This window comes from Eurosta solidaginis, chromosome 4 (genome assembly GCF_040869045.1).
Source record: "Eurosta solidaginis isolate ZX-2024a chromosome 4, ASM4086904v1, whole genome shotgun sequence".
Classification (NCBI taxonomy): Eukaryota; Metazoa; Arthropoda; class Insecta; order Diptera; family Tephritidae; genus Eurosta; species Eurosta solidaginis.
Genome location: NC_090322.1, coordinates 90,834,586 through 90,858,070, shown reverse-complemented (window position 1 = coordinate 90,858,070; position 23,485 = coordinate 90,834,586). Strand labels below are relative to the sequence as shown.

At 37.3% G+C, this 23,485-nt stretch overlaps 1 protein-coding gene across 5 annotated transcripts in view; it reads right to left on the bottom strand.

Moving 5' to 3' along the window:
* Positions 1–23,485, bottom strand: part of LOC137250051 (glucose-induced degradation protein 4 homolog) — a 233,725-nt gene that overhangs the window by 116,776 nt on the left and 93,464 nt on the right. For all 5 annotated transcript variants that reach the window (XM_067782279.1, XM_067782277.1, XM_067782280.1 and 2 more), the window contains exon 3: positions 23,144–23,311. In XM_067782279.1, the coding sequence (XP_067638380.1) occupies positions 23,144–23,311 (168 nt within the window). The remainder of the gene's footprint in view (positions 1–23,143; positions 23,312–23,485) is intronic.

The following is a 23,485-nucleotide window of genomic DNA, read 5'->3' as shown; positions in this document are numbered from 1 at the left end:
CACTCTACCTTTTAATTTGTCTGCGTAAGTCGCTCTTACTTCGAACCGGCTCTCTTTATTTTGGTCTGTGATTATCTTTTTAATTTGCTTAACAGTTTCATTCACTTTACTTATTTTTTCCTCCACGATACTTTCACATTTTTTTCTTTATCTTTAATTAAACTTATCAACTCTTTGTAATTATTATGCGCACCATTAATATAATCAATGCATGCATCACATACAAATTTTAAGTTTGAATGCTTTAACTTTAACAAGACATCCGTGTCATACTTGGAAAAACCAATACATTTAATGTGAAATACGCCTCCACATACACCACTGCACGGAATAGTGGCCTCCCGCGACCCACATTTACACTTTCCGCACCTCAAATCCATGTCAGTGCCTCACTTATAATTGTCAAATTACAAACTGCGTCCTTTTCGCTTTTTTATCAATTACCACCGTTGATAAATTCAATTATCTATTAAACTGCTTATCTGGGCAAACACTTGCCGTAGTTGAAGCATATCAAGTGACTGAGGAAAAAATGCATTTCAACGCTTAAAGGAGCGTTATGACAACGACGTGCTCATTTTCCTCGACCACATCAACACACTTTTCAATCTACCTGTTATGGTACGAGATGATCCAAGCTCGCTTCGCGAGCTGAGGTAGACGTCATGAATGCCATCATAATTCATATAGTTACTTCTAAGTTAGATGCCCATTCAACATCTACTTACAAAGAAAAACAATGCCTTGAAAGCCAGGGAAACAAACCTGAAGAAAGGCAAGCAAAACCAGCAAATAAAAGGATGTGAAGTGGGTTTTGTCGAAGGCTGCGGTAAGCTCAGCCGCTCCAGGGTCAGGCGAAGGTCCCACTAACCTTTTCCAATTAATAACACAAGTAGTTTTTGTTTTGTTCCGAACACGTATACACACACGATGCGGCTTTTGCCTTTCGATTCCGGCAGCCTTTGATCCCAGAGAGAGAGAGAGGGAGATGCCACGGTTGATAGCGCAGGAGCGACGGAAGCGGGTCTCGAAAATGACGGTACGGGTCGCGGTTCTCAGAGAACGGTGGTGATGATCATCAAATAGTATCTTACCCCCAGAGAAAGTTTACTCGGATTGGTTCAGGCGGATTACGGTGGTGCTCCTACGGCTAACGATTGACGGCGGCGGGCAAGAAGGGCGCAGTTTCACCTAGGTGAAGTATATCTATTAGTAATACCCAACGTATAGATGTATGTGTATACATGGGTGCTGGGTAGATTCAGTACTCCTCTCAGGGAGCCTCGGACAAGAGTCCTAGCGACCATGAGTGGTGTAGTAAGGTCCACCGTTGCATATGGCTCGGCACTTCACCCAGGGAGCGGGGGAGCGAGATGATCCTCGGCAACCCTGGGTGAACTGTCCGCGACAAATGCCACCCGTATTGATATGTATTGGGCCTGGCATGTCCCTCAAGTGGAGCCCAGGACTGGTCCTGGACGCGCCTTGGGGGAATTACCCGTGCCCATCCGTCCTTCAAGGTAGAAGGGGAGCGTATCCCCTCCTACCCCATGGGACGTTGTTCAAAGGTTGGTTTCCCATAGGTGGGGGGGGGGAGATACATGAGCCCGATGTGTTCGCTGAGAGTCTTCCCCGTTCACATTGGGACCCCTTTGATACCTACCATTGTAAGTTGGCCTCAGCCTTACTTACCTAGGTGAAGTATGCAGTGAGTGATGGCGCTTGCCATTTCATACTTGGTAGCGAATAAAATGGTTAAGAATTCAGCTCATCAATAACTCCTCTTTATGATAGCGAATGAAAAATGCACGCCAGATAGTCAGTACCACGCGTGCTGAGTATGTTTGGTTGTTCACTGTTGGTACTTGGCATACTATGTGCGAGTGGTTGTTCGCTGTGCAAGGCGATCGTACGGTATGTATATTTAAATGGCATATTATGTGCGGACGGTTGTTTGCTGTTGGTACTTGGCATACCATATGCGGGTGGTTGTTCGCTGTGCAAGGCGATCGTAGGGTATGTATATTTCATTGGCATATTATGTGCGGATGGTTGTTCGCTATGCAAGGCGAACGTAGGGTATGTATAAATTTAGTGTTAGGGTATGTATATATTTAATGTTAGGGCTGTGAGTAGGTTATTGTGACGTAGCATTTTGCTACGTTACAAGGCAATCACACTCGTTCACACCAACTCCAAGGCAAGTGCAGTTATTGCCAGACCAATGAACACACAATTACCGATTGCTTACAATTTCTGAACTTACCAGTGTCTGAGCGTTTCGCTTTCGTCAAGCGGTCTTCGCTTTGTATAAATTGCCTACGTAAGGGACACTTAGTATCTAAATGCCAATCAAAATCACGTTGCCATGTTTGTAAAGCATCACATCAAACGCATTTACATATCAAATCCGCTTCATCGTCACCTGATCAACCCTCTTCATTTCTCCGGATAATGTCTGGAGCGTAAGGCAAACCATTTGAGAGCACACTTATTTCGTTAATTACATACATGCATAAACGTTCAATAATTCCCACTGCTGTAATTTTTATTAAGGACAAATATGGTAAGTTGCAGCCAGTACGTGCACTATTGGACTCATGTTCTGAAATCAACTTTATTACTGAGGAAACTGCCAAACGCCTGCAGCTTAAATGGAACAAAGATATTCAAGAGGTTTCCGGAATTGCTGAAATTAAAAGTAAACGCAACCACAAGGTCTCGTGTGACAGACTTCGAATGTTCTTCAATTTTCCACATCACAAAATCTATTTCTGCAAAACAACCAGCTAAAAATATCGATGTATTCGCTTGGCAGCTTCCGCCAAACATAGAACTTGCAGATCCATTGTTCTACAAACCTCAGCGAATAGACATACTTATAAGTACCGGGATATTTTTTAGTTTGTTACTTGATGGAAGGTGAGCTTAGGATTCCTGAATACAGTTTTCGGTTGGATTGTCGGAGGGAAGTTCGAGGCAACCTCTAAAAACCTAACCCGAACTTGCAATGTAGTGGTAGGGTCTCCGTCGTTTTCTAAAATAGATACCAACTTAAAACGATTCTGGGAAATTGAAGAGGTCTCGCAGCCAAAAGATAAGTTGTCGCCGGAAGAAAGGGACTGTGAACGGTCACAGTTTTTGAAAAACATGTATGTCGATTTTATGGAAGAATACCTCGCTTTAAGCCACATGTCACCTTTGAGAAACTTCTCTTGCAAAACGATCCATTATTTTATTCCACACCATGTGTATCTACTTCGAACACAAAGCTCCACTACAAAAATGCGAAATGTATTTGATGCATCTGCTCATACTTCGTCAAATCGATCTCTTAACGCTTTCAGCGTTTTGCTTTAACTGTTGATATAAGAAAAATGTATAGGCAGTTTTTGATAAACAAAGATGATAAAATGTTCCAACTAATATTATGGAGAAAAGAAATAAATGATCCCTTACTAGTATACCAACTAAATACGGTAAAATATGGTATGGTGTAAAAGGTTTGAAATAAAATTGAAAATTAAAAAATTAAATAAATTGTGAGTGATCAAAGCTCAATGCTTAATTGCTCTTTTATTCAAATGTTGTCTATTCTTCCAACATATTCTTACATACATATTTACATTTAAGCATTCATACTTACATACATATTTACCTTAAGCATACATACTTACATACCTACATACAACTTGATAAAAAATATGTACCTACACACCTGTGTTGAGTTGTGACTACTTTGGGAAATGCAACGTTCGCAAATTTTCTTGAATGCAAATTTGTTTGGTTGTGTGTTGTACACACACCTGTATTAAATCGTGTGAATGGCTATGTCAGCAAGAATTGAAAATGCTTCTTTATGTGTTGATGAACATTTAGACTATTTTTGTTACAGGGTAGCTGATTTAAATATTTGACCTTAAATTGTTGGCTGTTTACACTACATCTCCCTTTTTCTTAGAATGCTTATGCATTTGGAGAATGCATGAGCATTCTAGTATAAATTAATTCTATATTTTGTATTTTATGTTTGTAGGTTGAAAATTTACTTATTCTATTAATTTAAGTCTATTTTTGTGAATTATTATTTTCTTATTATTTATGATATTGCTATTCTCTATGTTACTGGGAAATTTTTGCTCATCCTCCTTTCCTATTCTAGATGGGATTAAAGTGTCATTATTTTTACTATCGATATTTTCTACTTTATATGGAATTAGAGTAAAGTTATTGTTTCTGTAGATATTTTCTACTCTAAAGGGCCCTTTATATCTATTATCTAACTTATGTCCTGATTCATTTTTTACTAACAATACATCTCCTATATTTATTTCCTTATAGTGAATATTTCTATCATAACTAATCTTTTGTTTTTCTTTAGCCTGTTTTACTAATTTCTATACTCTATCTTGCGCTATTTGTAACCAATACTTAATTTCTTTGTCGTAAGCCTCATAATTGTATAATGGGCTTACTGTGTTTTCTCTTAAAAATTCGTAAGTCTGGGGTTTTATTGCAAATACTAATTCGTATGGACAATAATTATGAACCGTAGATGGGGTAGTATTGTAACAATACGCAAAATATTTAAGATATCCATCCCAATCATTTTTGTCAATGGATATGTAGGAACGTACATATTCATTGAATGTTCTATGACTACGTTCAACTGTGCCTAAAGTTTGATGGTGGTAAGGTGTTGACGTTTTATGGTTTATTTTTAGAAGTTTGCATAATTCTTCAAATAAGCTATTTTTATATTCGCTTCCCGTATCTGTTGTAATTGTTTTCATGCAACCATAAACTAGGATAAAATTTTCGAATATCGCTTTGGCTATTGTTTTTGCGTCTTTGCTGGGTATCGGTATTGCAGCTGGGTATTGGTATCACACCCCGGGCAAAGCAATATCAAAATTTTAGAAATAAGATTTTTCAATTAGAAGAAAATTTTTCTAAGCGGGGTCGCCCCTCGGCAGTGTTTGGCAAGCGCTCCGGGTGTATTTTCTGCCATGAAAAGCTCTCAGTGAAAACTCAGATGCCTTGCAGATGCCGTTCGGAGTCGGCATAAAACATTTAAGTCCCGTCCGGCCAATTTGTAGGGAAAATAAAAAGGAGCACGACGCAAATTGGAAGAGAAGCTCGGCCTTAGATCTCTTCGGAGGTTATCGCGCCTTACATTTATTATTATTATTTTTTTTAATACATAGTAACTGCATATTCATTTTCATTTTCCGACCTGGGAAGAGGGCCTATCGTATCTATTTGTACTGTGTCGAACGCTTTTGTGGGCGTTTCGGTTATATTATAATCATAGGTTCTTTCAAGTTTTTTATTATTTTATTTTTATTGCAATGAGTGCATTTTTTGATATATTTTCTGATTTCGTTTTTCATTCCTTTCCAATAGTATTTTTGTTTTATTTTATTTGTCATGCGATTTATTCCTGGGTGGCCACCAAAAACAGGATCGTCATGAAATTTGTGAAGAATTTCTTTAATTTTTTCATTATTTGCCACGTGCATAACTTCTGCAGTTAATGCTATAATTAGATTTTTGAGAACTTTGGTACCAATTTCTTTAAATGTGTCTACCCGGGCATAATTATCTTTAAACAATTTGTCTCCTAAGGACAACTGTATTTTTCTAATTCCTAAATTGCCGGCTTCTTTTAGAAGCCTGGCAAAGAATTGAGCTAAATCAATCTTCGCCTCAACAATTAGATTTTTTATATTAATTTCGCTACAAATTGTCTTTCCTTTTTTGAAACGTAATTTCGGAGGAGCGAAAACGAGCTTGACTAGTCTCTTTACTTCACATTTATTTAGCTCTTCAAATATTATTGGGTTCTCTTTGTGACTTTTTATTTCTTCATTTTTACTACTGGAATCTTTATTGTTATAATTTTTCTTAGTTTCCGATCTAGTCGTAACTTTTAATATTTAACACGCTTCTACCGATATTTGTTTCAGGTCTTTAATATCTATGCGTGATAATGCGTCGAATACATAATTTTCTTTACCTGCGATATACTCCACATCGAAATCATATTCTTCCAGATCTAATCTGATTCGAGTTAATTTTGATGACGGATTTTTCATCGAAAATAGGAATGCTAGGGGTCTGTGGTCTGCTTTGACCAAACATTTTATACCGTAAACGTATGGTCTAAAATATGTTATGTCCCAATGAATGGCTGCTAATTCTTTCTCAATTGTTGCTTCATTAATTTCTCCTTTAGTAAATGATCTTAATGCATAGGCAATTGGTAATTGTTTTCCTTCATACTCTTGGCTTAATACTGCCCCGCAAGCATATCCACTTGCGTCAGTTGTTATACAAAATTGTTTATTGAAATCGGGATATTGTAGGATATTAGGGCTTATTAACGCAGCTTTCAAAGGATTTTTTGCAATCCTCTGTCCAGTCGAAAACTACATTTTTCTTGCAAAGTCTTCTTATTATTCTAGAATATTCTGCAAAATTTGAGATAAATCTTCTGTAATAATTGCAAAATGCAACGAATCTTTTCGCCTCATCCGCATTTTTAGGTGTTGGGAAATTTTTAACAATTTCGAATTTATTGGGGTCTGGCAAAATTCCTTTGCTTGTGCATTTATGACCAAGGTAAGTTACTTCTTGGTTGAAAAATAAGCATTTATCCGGATGTCATTTTAAATTATATTTTCTACAAGTTGCGAAAACATCTCGTAAATTTTTAATCATATGATTTTTGGAGCATCCTAATACGACTAAAACGTCCATGTATAAGAATGTTTGTGAAGGTTTTAAGCCTGCAAATGCCAATGTCATCATTCTGTGGAATGAGTTCGGTGCTACTTTAAGGCCATACGGTAGTCTTTTAAAACGATAAGTACCATTATCCGCTTGTGAAGGTTTTAAGCATGCAAATGCCAATGTCATCATTCTGTGGAATGAGTTCGGTGCTACGTTAAGGCCATACGGTAGTCTTTTAAAACGATAAGAACCATTATCTGCTGTAAAGGATGTGATATCTCTTGACTCTTCGCTGAGTTCAATCTGGTGAAATCCAGACATTAAATCTAAGCATGAAAAATATTTAGCTCTTCCTAATTGATCTAGTATGTCATCAATTATTGGTAAAGGGAATTTATCTGCGGTGAATTTTTTATTTACCTGTCTGTAATCTACAACCATTCTCCATATTTTTCCTTGGTTAATCGGTAGTGATTTTTTCGGTACTAAAAAAATTGGACTATTGAATTCTGAAATTGAAGGTTCTATTATGTCATCTTTAACTAATTCGTTTACTTGTTTATTAATTTCACTCTTATGAGCTTCTGGTATTCTATAATTTTTTACGTAGACTGGGTTGTTGTCTTTCATATGCAGTTTTTGTTTGTAAAAATTATTAGTAGTAATTGGTTCTGTTTCCAATGAAAAAATGTCAATGAAATCTGCACATAATGCATTAAGTGATTTATTTGCAATTTTTGGAAAATTTTTATTTAATCTTTCTAATTTTTCCCTATTGTTGGCCTCATTTTCGAGTTTTTTATTTTTAAATATTGTATAATCATTCAAGTCTTCTGTACGTATATTAAAATCTTGCAGTGTTGCATTTTTATTTGTTGTATTTATAATTCTAACAAATGTTTGTTGTGAATTTGCTAGTGTGTTTGCAATAAAAATACCTTCAGACAATTCTTGTGGTGGGATTAATAAATCTGAATTTTTATTTTATATGTGAATTTGTCGAACTACTTCTGATCGTGCGGGAATGGAAATACTATTGATTGTTGTTTGTAAGTTATCTGAATTATTATGTTTTCTGGGTAGTCATATGGTCGCAGTATTAGAGTGTCATCTTCTGTTTGATAATCCAAAATGCAATTATATTTTTAATGAAATCTAATCCTAATATTCCATCACATGGGATTGGGAAAGTGTCTTCTACTACGTGAAATTTGTGTCTAATTAATAAGTAATCATCTTTTAAATCTGCTTTAACCGTGCCAATAGTGCTTGTTATTCCTTGACCAATTCCTCTTGGATCTGTTTTTTGAGAATTATTTATCGTGATATTACTGTCAATCTGCCCCTTTTTTATTATTTAAATATCCGCTCCCGTATCGATTAGGAGGGTTGATATGGAATCATTCAGAGTTAGAGTTGTTCTGGAAGATATGTAGCTATTAAGATGTAAACTGAAAATATATAATTTGTAATTTATTGAGGTGGAGTTTGTTTGCTTTCCTGTTGTGTAACATTTCGGACATTTCTGGTGTTATTGCGGGTATTTCCTCGCGATCCGAAATTTCGACCAGGTCTTTGGTTATTTTGTCTGTTATTATTATTATTATTATTATTGTTATTATTATTATTATTATACGTATTGAAAGAAAGTCTATAATTTCCTCTATAATTATTGTTTTGGTAACTCCTGCGGAAGTTTTCTCGGAAATTGGAATTTTTTTGGCGAATATGTAGTAGTGAATTTGTATTTCCAGTTACTTCCGTGCAACTGTTAATAAATTCTGATATGGCTTCGTTCATTGTTGTGAACGTTCCAGCTTGCATAATTGTTTTTACTTTATCGTTGGAGCAGTTTTTACACATAGCTTTCACAGCTGATTGTGAAGCGTACTTGGCTGCTAACTCTAGTGTTAGTCCGTCGGATATGTATGCTCCTTCCAACGATTTTGTGAGCTTTTCAATTTCAGCAGTGTATTGATTTGCAGTTTTACTGCGCTGTTGGATATTCAGGAGTTTTGCTGTTAAAACTTCAACTGATTCACCTTTAATTGCTGTTTTTAATTTTTGTCTTATTGCTTCGATTGTGCTTTCAGTGTTTATTAGGTTTCTGGCTGTTCCTTTCAGCTTGGTTTTTATCATTGAAACCGCTATAGCTTCATGGGTATCCTTAATTTGGTCTAAGATATCTAAAGCATCCAGAAAGCTATTAAAGTTTTTAGCTTTACCATCGAATTCTGGCAAAACTGATGAACCAGTCTTTAAAAATTCGACTTGTTTGTGACATTTTGTTTATTTCAGTTTGTGAGTTTGATGTCTCTGTTAAAATTTCCTGTTTTTCTTCTTTTAATTTTTGTTCTATTTCTGGTTCCTCTTCTAAATCGGAGGCTGACTCCAGAAGTAATGTGCTACAGTCTATTTCTATTTTCTTCTTGAAACTTGTTGGTACTTTGAATTCTATATCATATCTTGCCAGTGAGGACACCAATTTGTCTCTAGCGCTGGAAAAAATTTGATATGCTTGGTCCTTTCGATTGCCGTCTAGTGTACCATTCAACTGTTGAAGTGTTTTTCCTATTTTGTTAAATCCTTCAACTATTATTTTAAGATGCTTTACTACTGTTTCTGCCTTTACTTTTGTATTTTTATTAATATATTTGTAAGATTTTTCTCCTATGTTTTTTCTTCTATAAGTAGTTTAACGGTATCTTCCCATTTGCCCATTGGGGATGGTAGTTAAAATTTAGTTAAACCTTATCTAAACCGTCTGCGCGGCTGGTATATCGTTTTTTTTAGGAATTTATTATGGGTTGAGTAGAGTTTCAGAAACAAACTGATGCAACTGACTACGCAGATTATTAGAAGAATGATTTTGATAGTATCTAGTGCCTCAGTATGATCTACTACTTGGACTAAGTTTGCAACGTTTGCCGTTGGTTTTTCTTTTTTTGATTCTTGGCTTCCCATCGTAAAAAAATATGAAGACAAACAAAATTTTTTTTTTTTGTTTTTTTTTTTTTTTTCTTTATTAAAAAATTTTTTATTTTTTTTTTTTTCAATATATTAATCAGTTCTTCCCATAAATTTGACTTCGTACCTATATAATTCTTCGGGTGTTGTTGCTAGTGGGTTTCTTACATTCCATATTGTTGGTTCCCCAGGCATATCAATAAGTTTCCACAATTTTTTCAACCATACTAGACTTTTTTCCTCTCATCTACAATTTTAATTTCATTTTTAAGGTCCTCAAGTGGGTCTTTTACATAACTTTTAATTTTTCTTGATCTTTCCATAATTTTACAAAATTTTATTTTTTTTTCAACACCCTAATGTTTACATTGCTGGGTTTGGTTTTTATTTTGATAATTATTTTTCCTTAATTCCTTGATTTCTTGTTTTAGTTTAATTTTTTCTGCCTGATTTGTGCTTAAATTAATTTTTTCATAAATCTTGGCTATTGTTTTTCGAATGGCAAATTGCTTTCCTCCTCTTTTTTTTTTCAATTTTACCGGTTTTGGAACTTTAGGTTCCTCAATTTTTTGAATCTTATTTCTTTGTCTATATTCCACGATTGTTATTGGCCTAGGGCCTTGCTTGGGTATTTCAGGTGTTTTGTTTTCACCTTCTTGGAACTTCAGATTTAGTTTAACTAATCTTTCCAAAATTTGATCAAATTGGCTTTGACTTTGTATGTTCTCTTTTTTTTTTTTTTTGTTTGGAACATATCTCAAAATTTAGCAAAAAAAAAGGTATTTACAGCAGAAATTTGAATTTTTGCTTGTTAATAGGCAGCCGTTAGGTTGCCCGAATATTTTTCCTGCTTAGAAATTATGTCTAAAATGTTAAAACTATTTCAAAATTAAGGTAATTATATTTATTATGGTTATACTTATTATGCTGCCAGTCTTGTTGTTTATTCCGAATGTGGTTCTTTTGTTCCTTCCAAGGTAATATCAATATTTTTACTGGTCATATCCACTTCTCCAGCATCATTTCGATTATAAAGCCCGTAAATTGTCATAAAAATTGCTAAATGGCATCATCTTTGAGTACTCCAAATTGGTCATATCCACTGCCCTGCATCAGTTCGATTATAAAGCCCGTAAATTATAATAAAAATTGCTAAATAGCGTCATTTTTGAATGCTCCAAATTTATTCAAATTAGCTTTCAGTAGATTTCGTTTGATCAGCTCCTTTTTGCTTTTCTTCTTCAAGGATAAAATTTAGAGTAAAAAACTCGTTTTATAGCTTCACTCTTTGTTCCTTTTATAAAGCTTAGGCTGTAATCAGCCAGTAAAGTCCTTGCCAGCTATGAAATTAGGCTGAAAAATCAGCCAGAAGAATCATATGCAGGATCGCCATGTAAAAGGTTTTAAATAAAATAGACTGCGTTGTGAGGGATCAAAGCTCAATGCTTAATTGCTCTTTTATTCAAATGTTGTCAGCTTATTTATACAAAATTATTCTAACATATTCTTACATACATATTTATATTTAAGCATACATACTCACATACATATTTACCTTAAGCATACATACTTACATACCTACATACAACTTGATACAAAATATGCACCTACACACCGTGTTGAGTTGTGACTTCTGTGGGAAATGCAGCGTTCGCAAATTTGCTTGAATGCAAATTTGTTTGGTTGTGTGTTGTACACACACCTGTATTAAATCGTGTGAATGGCTATGTCAGCAAGAATTGAAAATGCTTTTTTATGTGTTGATAAACATTTACACTATTTTTGTTACAGGGTAGCTGATTTAAATATTTGACCTTAAATTGTTGGCTACAATGGCATCTGCACCATTTCTGGCCATACGCTCGTTATTTTATATCTCGGAAATTTATAATGAAAAATTTTCCGTCGGGTCACAGATTCTACGTGAGGATTTGTATGTAGATGACTTGTTGACTGGAGCTGACATCCGAGCTTTTACGGAAGAAAAATGAAATTATAAACATATTGGCTACGTCTGGACTTGAATTAGCAAAATAGAACAGTAATAATGCAGATATAGTTGCTGAGGGCACCAGTAAAAAATTACTACAAACTGGTGAAGAAGATATAGCAAAAGCCTTGGGGCTATGGTTATGAAAGATGATATTTTCTGCGTTCAATTTGATCTGCAAACACCCGATGCACCATCGAAGCGTTCTGTATTATCGATTATATCTCGAATTTACAACTTGCTTGGCCTTATTAGTCCTATAATCATTCGTTGCAAATTTTTATTGCAAGAAATGTGGATTCAAAATCTTGATTGGGATCAACCTTTATCACCCAATCTTCTCGACATGTGGAATCTCATAATAGCGGACTTGGCAAAAATCAACGATATAAAAGTACCACGCTATGTTCATGCTTCCAACTCTAACATTATCGAAATTCATGGTTTCGCAGACGCGTCGCAAAGAGCATATGGTTGCTCCTTATATATGCGGGCAAACGTAAATGGTATATACAAAAGCTCTCTTTTAACAGCAAAATCAAATGTGGCTCCAATAAAAGCACAATCACTTCCAAGGCTAGAGCTATGCGCTGCAGTAATACTCAATAAAACTTGGAAACGGATATCGCACAAATTATCAAGATACAAACAAAAGCTAAATTTTTGGACGGACTCAAAAATTGTCCTACAATGGCCCAAGATGCACTTCTCGTCATTGAACGGCTTCGTTGATAATAGAGTATCCGAGCTGCAAGAAGATTGCAATGATATTTCGTGACATGTTACATCAAAGGAGAACCCCGCAGACATAGTATCTCGGGGATGCAGCGCGGCGGACCTATAAAATACTATTTGGTTTACAGGGTCCGCTATCTCCTGAAGGATTCAAGGGAACGGCCCAATCAAGGCGAGCTACATATGTCGAATTCTGGCGAATTAGAAAAAAGAAAACAAGTTGTATTAATATGTGTTTGTAGTGACAGTGGCACCGTTGGAAACATCATACACGACATAATTAATCGCTATGCATCTTACTACCTAATTCTACGCATACTTTCATACATATTCGGGATTTTTAATAAATGTCCCGCAAACAGAAAACAAACAGCATCGGACATCTTACACTTATCCATATCAGAATTGGATAGAACATTTTGGATAATTATATCTGAAATACAAGGACTTGAATTTAAGGAAGAAATATCAAGTAATTCCAACGATCAGCCAGTTAAGGGAAGTCTTGCCAAACTTTCACAGTTTTTACTAAAAATGTATCTTGACGGCAAAGTTATTACAAGTAGGGGGACGCTTAGAAAAGGCCCCAATTTCATATGATGCAAAATTTTCTGCTATTCTTCCCAAAACGCATCGCTTCATCCAACTTTACCTATGGTATCTTCACAAAAGAAATCTTCACGCTGGGCCGAAGATTCTTATAAGCCTAGTTCGACAACGAGTTTGGGTCGTGAACGCAAGAGAAATCGTACGTAAAATTGTAAGGAATTTCACACATTGTTTCTTCTACAAAACTAAGTTATTGAATCAAGTAATGGGTGATCTGCCGGCAGATATGTTGAAGGCTCATCGTCCATTCTTCATAAGTGGTGTTGACTTTTGCGGCCCATTTTTTACTTCATATCGTATTCGGGGTAAACAGCCCTCCAAGACGTGTGCAGCTATATATGCATGCTTTTCGTCGAAGGCCGTTCACCTCGAGCTTGTCTCCGACTTGTCCACTAACGGCTTTTTGCTTTCTCTCAAACGATTCGTCAGTAGACGTGGCATACCGCTACGTTTGTATTGCGATAATGCAATCAATTTTTTTGGAGCTCAATCAAGGCTTACCGAATTTCGCCAAAAATTCTTCACTAAAACATCACTTGACGAAGTTTTGACCTATTCGAGCCAAACAGGGTTTGAATTTCGCTTCATTCCTCCTCGCGCTCCGCACTTTGGAGGGTTCTCGGAGGCGGCCGTCAAATCCACCAAAACGCTCTTAGTTAAAAATGCGGCATATGCGAACCTAATATATGAAGAGATTCAAACAGTTTTAATTGAGGTGGAATCCATACTTAACTCCCGTCCAACCATATATTTGTCAAAAGATCCAAATTATGGGGAAGCGATTACACAAGCGCACTTGCTCATTGGGTGCTCTTTAAAGTCGTTACCAGCAGATACAGTTGAATGCAAGAATATATATTATCTAACTAGCTGGCAGCGTGTAACTTACTTAAAACAACGATTTGGGGAAATATGGAGGCGCCACTACGTAAAGGTCGGGCAATTGATTATAGTTCACGAAGACAATCTTCCACCACAGCAGTGGATGATTGCACGTGTAACCCAAAATATACCTGGCGCTGATGGTTTAGTTCAGGTAGTACAACTGAAAACGTCAAAGGGATCATTTCGTAGGCCAATTCATAAGGTCGCTACTTCGCCTCTCAGCGAAGATTCTTAAAATCTGGAGGGTTTCAACGGCGGGTATATGTTCGGTCAAAACGCGTAATCAATTTAAATTATATTGTAGTCATGTATCTTTACTTATATGAAATAGAAAATATAATTAAAGTAATCGCATATATATTGAATCTATCCATATTATAAAAAGTAAACACTTTTTTCCTGTCGCCGCTTGACCCTCAAACGCGTGGACGGTTTTTAACCAAACTTACACACAGGTCAGGTACATGGCCCCGCATTAGGGCGGGTCGATTTAAAAATCGCTCATTGCTCTGTGAAAATCATATTCTAGGGATCAAAATAAGAAACTTTGCCGAAGGAACCATACCTCTAAAACGAATTCTGATGTCCCCCAATTTGGGTCCCACTTTTGGGTAGGGGCACATTTTTAAAAATCCCAATTTGACCCATTTAGAGTGCTCCAATCGTGTCCAAATTATGACCGACCTCCACTAACTTTGGAGGCCCGACCCACCGTTGCCAGTGGCACACCCCCTGGAACCCCCCTGGGGGTTCCCCATACAAACATTTCAAAAAATCGCCGGTTTTGCACTTTACATGAAAAAATCAGCTAAATGGCTATGTGGTAATAAGGCCAATTGACCTTATGGCCGTTGACCTTATGTCACCACACCATCACATTAATGCATTGTCATCGAGCCTTGATAGGTGTGCAAAGTTGCAATCAAACTTATCGCCATTCAAAGTGGTGATAAGGCCAATTGACCTTATGGCCGTTGACCTTATGTCACCACACGACGAGGTAATAAGAATGAAATAGTAATTTCAATTCTACCTGCTGTGTCTTGTGGTGGCATAAAAAAAACAACACAAGCAATTTTACGATATGCAATTGTGTCACAGTGAACCTTCATTTTTTAAAACGGTTGAAAAAAAAACCCACACAACTATGTTTACGACATGCAAATGCATCACAGTGATGCCTTGGTTTTAAAAGGGTTGTAAAAACGCTAATTTCTAATAATTTTTTTAATTTCTTTTCTATTACTAAGTTAAATTCATTTTTAACACGCTTTTATTGGTTTGGCCTGTATGTAACGGAATCTTTGAGCTTAATATTCACCGGTTTCTAGAAGTCTGATTAATTTGAAACTTTGCATACGTATCAAGGACCAATGAAATGCATTAATGTGATGGTGTGGTGACATAAGGTCAACGGTCATAAGGTCAATTGGCCTTATCACCACTTTGAATGGCGATAAGTTTGATTGTAGCTTTGCACACCTATCAAGGCTCGATGACAATGCATTAATGTGATGGTGTTGTGACATAAGGTCAACGGCCATAAGGTCAATTGGCCTTATCACCACTTTGAATGGCGATAAGTTTGATTGCAACTTTGCACACCTATCAAGGCTCGATGACAATGCATTAATGTGATGGTGTGGTGACATAAGGTCAACGGCCATAATGTCAATTGGCCTTATTACCACATAGCCATTTAGCTGATTTTTTCATGTAAAGTGCAAAACCGGCGATTTTTTGAAATGTTTGTATGGTGAACCCCCAGGGGGTTCCAGGGGGTGTGCCACTGGCAACGGTGGGTCGGACTCGATTGGAGCACTCTAAATGGGTCAAAGTGGGATTTTTCAAAATTTGCCCCTACCCAAAAGTTCGACCCAAATTGGGGGACATCAGAATTCGTTTTAGAGGTATGGTTCCTCCGGCAAAGTTTCTTATTTTGATCCTTAGAATATGATTTTCACAGAGCAATGGGCGATTTTTTGCCTCCCCACAAATCGACCCGGCCTACCCCGCATGGTTCTTATGTACTTTTTTTTGAAATCGGAAAAGGAGGCGTGGCACCTCCCTTACAAATGGGATCTTTCATACTCAAGATCTTTGCAAGTGTTAATGCTAGACTGCTGAAATTTGGTAAGGCGTTATGTAAGGTAAGTCCCTATCCCTTTTTGAAATCGGAAAAGGGGCGTGGCACCTCCCATACAAATGGGATCTTTCATACTCAATATCTATGTAACTATTAATCCTAGACTACATAAGGTAACTATATAAAGTAAGTATATATCCTTATTTTTATCCCTTTTTGAAATCTGAAAAGGGGACGTGGCACCTCCCATACAAATGGGATATTTCATACTCAATATCTTTGGAAGTGTTAATGCTAGACTACTGAAATTTGGAAAGGCGTTATATAAGGTAAGTATCTATCCTTATTTTATCCCTTTCTGAAATCGGAAAAGGGGGCGTGGTACCTCCCATACAAATAGGATATTTCATACTCAATATCTATGGAAGTATTAATGTTAGAATACTGAAAATTGGTAAGGCGATATATAAGGTAAATCCCTATCCCCATCCCTATCCCTATCCATTTTCCTATTGAACAAACATATTTTTTGCCTTTTCCGCACTTTTTTTTATTTCGTATACTTAATTTACAATAAGAAATTTCCTCCAAATTACTTATGTATATGTACATTAAATATTTCAAATTTCAAAATTGTTTCCAAACAATTTTGTTGTATGAATATTTTCGGTTTTATCTGTTCCGCAGGTAGACGCCTGCGATTTAAAATTAAGAAAACTCATTCAAAGACATACATACATATGTACATAGAAATATTTAAAATTACAAATTTTTAATTGCGCTTTACTTTTTGCAATAGTAAATAAAATTTATTTCACGAAGTCACTCTTAAAGTTTTCCTGCTTCTACAAACGTGTTTATTTATTTTAGAGAAAAGTGGTGTGCTAAAAGATAGAATTTATTTACAAGGTCACTCTTAAAGTTTTTGTACTGCTACATACGAGTTTCTTTTAGTGAAAAGTGGTGTGATAGCAAAGAGCATTTATTCAACCAATCTTTTTTTTAAGTTTTGGGCTGTTAGTTTTCGTGAAAAGTGGAGTGAATTACAAAATGCCTTCCAAGGCAAGTAGCACTATTGGACGTCGGTCGCGGAGAACACAAAATAGATCCAACGAAAGAGAACGTCGATCAGACGAACAACGAGTGCATCACAATGCCATTGACAGGGAACGATATGCCAGGTCACGTCCAGGTCGACGCAACATTAATATTCCTTTGAGTGGTGCCGTATTTCAATATAACAACGATATCGATTATAGTTCGCGGTGCACTAAAATTTAAAAGCAAAACGCCTGGAATGTGTTGCGCCTCAGGAAAAGTTCGGCTAGAGGAATTGCAATGCCCACCAGAACCATTAGCAACACTAATTTGTGGTTCAACAGCGGAATCAAGACATTTTCTAGCCAATATACAAATGTACAATTCAAGTTTCCGAATGACTTCGTTTGAAGCTACCAATATAATAAGAGACAACTATATGCCAACGTTCAAGGTAATTTCAGAGTAGGGTTGCGGCCGTGTCGATTTTGTAATTTTTTTCATAATGAAGCAATATGCATGTTATAAACGATATTTTTCACTCTTTTCTTAGTTCTTAAAACAATCAAAGCAAATTTTTTCCGACATACGAACATGAGAAATATAGTTGACCGTGTGAAAAACATTAACTTCCCATATTCAGACCACACTCAACGATTGGTTCTAAGATTTATTGATTGTCCTGATAAAAGCCAGGAGAATTGAAACTTGGATTCGGTAAACTCTAATGCCATACCGCAAGAATTGCATACTATTTGACAAATTGCCATTCATTGTCAACAGAAATTGAAATAATTTCTTTGAAATTAAGTTTCCTTTTAGTATGTTCGCTAATTTATGATATTTTTTTTCTGATTAATTCTTTTGGTCATAATCATTAACAATTGGTGTGAATCATCGACATCGGTCTAGGCGCTCTTCAGTTATAAGCATAGTAGCTAAAGTCACTTTGTTCGTTCCATACAAAATACATACGAAAATTATTTGCTTTCTATGTTTTTTTTGGAATTTATAGACACCTCTCTCGATATTTTTGGTAGCTTATTAGCAGTCGACTCCTGCTCTAGACTTTTACTTGCAAATTTTTTTGTTACAAAGAAATAATACATAAATGATATGCTTGCGCTTTGTTCGATAAGTCCAAAGGGTCGCTATTAAAAACAAACCAATAAAATTGGATCTATCGCAGTTACTTATTTTATTTTTTATATTTTTGGCAACCAATTTCACAGTTCAAAATCTATTGTGAGCTAAAAATACAATCCAACCTAATGTGGATCGTAAAATTTATTGTGAATTGAAAATAAATTAAGTTCCGTTTGCTATCCTATGTTATAATCCCATTTTTTTATACGTTTGACGTATAACGTAATTTTCTTTCGTATGGTTGCCGATCCGTGATGGTATGTTACGATTCGAGCCCTGTCCATGAGGTCATTTCTTTATACTTATTAGTCACTCCTGGAAATCTCAAAATAAAGGACATGGGGCGTAAGCCAAGTTTCGGTAAAAGCAATAATATCATAGCTACAGTGAAATGATTTTAAAAAGAGATCAGTAGATTTGGTGTTTAAGCCTGTGGCATTCTGATAAAGTATATTTAAGGCATGTTTTTATTCAGTTTTTTGGATCAGTACTGGTAGAAGGAAGTTGTGCTACGTTCGGAATATTTGAGTTCAGCCTATATTCGAATTCAGGAACAAAAGCCGCGGGTGGCCAAAAGGAGCTATTTCATATCGTTTCAAAATGTTATGCCAATATATCAATTCTTTAATTTTGGACAAAACGTATGATTTTAAACCCTCTCCAGTTGTGTCCTTTTTAAACCTTGACACGAAAGCTGATTTTTTGTGGGGGACAACAACCAATTTCCTAGAGTCAGTCTCAGGCGCTTGATAGCTGCTCTTAGGATCAAGGTTTTTCTAGGGTGCAGGTTTCGTTGAAGGTGTTTTGAATGATGAAGCTTCTACTGCAAGGGGACTTGGGGAGTCTAAATTAATAAATTTCAACATTTGGGGCGCAGGAACGTTAGGAATAGGGTTGTTTGGAATAGGGTCCACGGTCAGATCACCATCAAAAAAGCACAAGCAGGTCCTCAGTGAAACCCACAAACAGGCGTCGGACCTCTACGTCAGGAATTGCCCGGCAAATCCGGTACGCAAAGAAATATACCCAGAACTAGCAGAGGAGAACGCACTCTCCCTAGGGAAAAGCGCGTCACTCTAGCTCAACTTCGATCTGGATGCTGTAACAGTTTCCGTTTGTTATCTCGGCTGTCAATAGGCGGTAAATCGGGCAATCACTTGAAAGTTTGGTAGCACTGTTTATTGCCCACTATTATTTTACTTCTCCACATATTTTCTCACTTTCTCTCGTATTCCCCCGTGCGGTTTAGGGGCCAATAATATACCCGCGGTATGTATTACCGATCGTAAGAGGCAATCAGAATACCACGTAGCATATTAACGTCATCGTATTAGTGACGCTTAAATCGTAGCAAATTACCCTCATCGTTTTAGTTTCAAAGGCCGTCGTTACATAATATTATTCATTTTTTCTGTGGGAAGATGTAGTGGAAGGTCAACTTTAATTTGTAATAAGGACTAGGACATCGAGTCTTTTTTTTTTTAGAATGGGATAAATTTCAAAAATCACAAGTCACTTGGGATTGCTGAATATGAAACACTTCACATATTCATATACCTTAGAAGATATTTTAAAATCATATATACGACAGTGCATACCTTGTATAAGACGTTCTTATGTTAATTAGGAAAAAAATTTCTGAAAGTAAAATATATACGAATCGTTCGTACATATGTATGTCTACTGGGCCGTAAAATCTGTTTAACCTTCACATCGAAGGTAAAAAAACTTAGAATGTCAAGAAATAACCTTCTGGTCAGGCAATTTTGACCTTGAAATAATACACATTTACCTGTTGCCCGAGTGGTAGGGGACAGAACCTCGCAATCATATAGGACATTCTTCCACGATTAGTGGAAAACCCTCATAGGTCGCCAGATATTTTCTGTTTAGAATGGAGCCATCGGACGGAAAGGATACGGCAGCAAATTTTCTAGAGACAACCACATATCTATTTCGGTTGAGTATACCGATTTTTTTATTAATATTTGTATGTACTCGGTTTTTTCCCTAATCCCAAGAATTAAAGAATGCTACTGATTCACCGAACAAGTTAATAACAACCGCTAGGTGCACGACATGCGGTACTAGAATACCAGGATCCAATTGCGGGACCTCCAATTTTGTAACTCACGGAGAAAGCATCCCAACTTACTTACTTAATTGGTGCTTAACCGCTTAAACGGTTATAGCCGTCCAACATGACGCGCCAGCTTCTACTCTCTGGCAACTGCCGCCAATTGGTCACACGAAAGGAGTTTAGATCGTTTCCACCTGGTCCTTCTAGTGGAGTGGGGCCACCCCCTTCCTCTGCTTCCATGGGTGGGTTCCAAATAAAAGTTCGTTCCTAGTCGGAGCGTCATCTTTCATTCGCATAACATGGCCTATCCAGCGTAGCCGCTGCGTTTTAATTCGCTGAACTATCTTGATGTCTGCGTAAAGCTCGTACAGCTCATCATTAAATATTCTTCGGTATTCGCCATCGCCGAAGAACTTTTCTCTCGAAAACTCCCGGAGTCTCTTCATCCGATGTTGTCATGGTCCATGCTTCTGCACCATATAGCAGGACAGGTACGATAAGTGACTTGTAGAGCATGACTTTCGTTTTCCGAGAGAGGAGTTTACTTTTCAATTGCCTACTTAGTCCATTTATTGGCAAGAGTGATTCTTCGGTTGATTTCAGAGCTGATGTTTTGTTAGTGTTAATGCTGGTTCCCATATAATCGAAGTCTTTTACTCTTTCGTTTTGTTCACCATCAATCCCATCTTTGCCGCTTTTTCCAGATTGGAGAAAGCAGAACTAACGGCGCAGATGTGCAGGCCGATGATATCAATGTCATCAGCAAATGCCAGTAGTTGCACGCTCTTATGGAAAATTGTTCCAATTTCTGCAGCTATTAAAGAAATCGCACGATATTGGATCACCCCGTCTGTAACCTCGTTTAGTTTCGAACGGCTCGGAGAGGTCCTTCCCGATTCTCAGAACCGCTACCAGAACACCATCCACACAATGAGGCGAGAGTACTCCCCATTAGGGAGAGAAATTAAATGCTGAACAAACAGTTTCTATTGAATACCCAGAAACCTGGGCATCCCAACAGACATCTTATTAATGAGGCCACACCCCCAGGGGCTCAAGAGGTCATATTCGTAAGCACTAAGAGGTTAAACGCTTGCCTATCCGGAATCAACCCCGACATACCAACATGTATGTCCTGCACGCGATGTGTCCCCACATGATACCAACCATTTCTTCAATTGCAATGTGGACCCAACGTCTCCAACACCCCTCTCACTATAGTCCACCCCTGTTGAAACTGCATTATTCCTAGGACTCCCGTTAGAGGATATTGATGGCAATTGGTTATCGGTCGAGCCTACTGGATGGGGCAAAGCACTGCTACAACAACAACCATCTTTGGTGTCTATAAGCGGTAAACTTAAGAAGTTAGAGGAGGAAAAAAAATCAATTTGTTAAAGACGTAGCACAACAAATGGATATTAATCTAAGAGAGAGGTTCAACTTTTATTTATGCTGACACCAAATTCCGAGTATGCGATTACAGCTGCAGTGTCGTCCCCTGATATTTAAATGAGATGGTCCAATACCAGGAATAAAGGGGAACCCAAGCATATTGAGCAAGATACATATAACTTTGTAATAAAAAGACTTATTGAAAGTGTCACAGACACTGATGCGGGCAATTGCAATGTTTCTGAATCTACTAAAAACAAAGATTTTCATAAATGTTACGATTACAGTAATTGTAATCGTAAAATGTTTAGGATCGTAGTTTGAAAAATGCGGTGATTACGATTAATGTATGTATGTTTGATTTCGAAGATTACATTGTTTTCGATGTTAATGCTGATGCCCATATAGGCAAAGTCCGTCACAGTTTCGATTTATATCCGTCAATATTGACGTGGCCGATTCATTCTTGGACGAAGGCAGCCCTCCCGGCGCGTTTGCTAAAACCAATGTCTAATATCACTATCAGCAGCATACGTCAACAGTTGTACGCTCTTAGCATTAGGTTTAAGAAATTACAAGAAAGACAATGGCCTTGTCTGAAGCATTACGGAACTCGTGGTGTTGCGCAACATCATTTGGCAGAGCCTTGTTAACTTCGCAGTGAACTTAAATTCAGACATAGCAGCATACAAGCAACTTCTCGTCAAAGGCTGATTTGAAGTCGACACGGTTGGAGCATCGCCTTTCTTGTGGATTGGGCAGAGACCATCCCGCGCTCTAGATCCATGGGGAACTTGGGGTCACCATAGCCTCGGTTGCTAAGGAAACAGGGTTCGCCACGTGTATGTGAGGTTGAAAATTGGGTTGGAGAAGGTATAAATTGCTGTGGCAACCCCTTGAAAGGGTTGTGCTACACAACCCCTTGAATCAATTTGGTAGTTAAGTCGCCTCTTACGACAGGCATACCTTTCGCAGGTATATTCTATGCCCTAACCCCCTGGGAAATTAGTTACCAGGTTGCCATTGTCATTGCTGCAGGAATCTGCCTCGATCTTGAACCTGCCGTCGCCCGCCGGATTTCTTAGAAGAATTTTCTGGCGTTATTCCTATCAGCCAGCATCTAAAGCTCCTCGCACTCATGCCGTTCGGCCTCATGTTTTTTCCTTCTCTAATATACCGTGCGTTGCCGCGCCCGCACGGAGCGTGGTCCTATAGGCAGCAAACGCCTATAGGCAGCACGACATTCCTCATCGTACAAAAAGTTTTAGCACTGCTCGGAATTGCTTCGCTGTACAGAGTCGTGTACGGATCTTCTTGGCTGCCAAAAGGTAGTGGTCCGAGTCGATATTTCGTATAGTGCGCACGTCTTTTGACACCCCTCCCACTGTTTGTGGATGCGTGTTAGCAGTTGACCACTGTTCTAGACTTTTACCCAAAGTATATTTGCCACGTAAAATGAAGCATTAGTTTTTCTTACCCAGTGACCTTTGTCCACGTCCTCATCGGCCTCCCACTTTCTTGTTAAAAATGGATATTTCTTGGATATGATTTCTCCATCAAAAAATGTAGTTAGCGTCGGAAACTCGAAAGTTAACCCATTAATTTTTAGGTATCCACATAGAAAAGAATTTTGAAGATCTATATGCTAAAATGAAAGGATTACAAGAAAATATATATAATTATTATTTTTGTTTACACTTTCTAACAATTTCTATATCCAGCTGTACAGAGGTCAGTATATTAACTTTATTTGCATAAAGGTAGCTTGTAGCGGCATAAACCAGACCAGTGGTGCACTCGAGACCATCGGGAAACTATT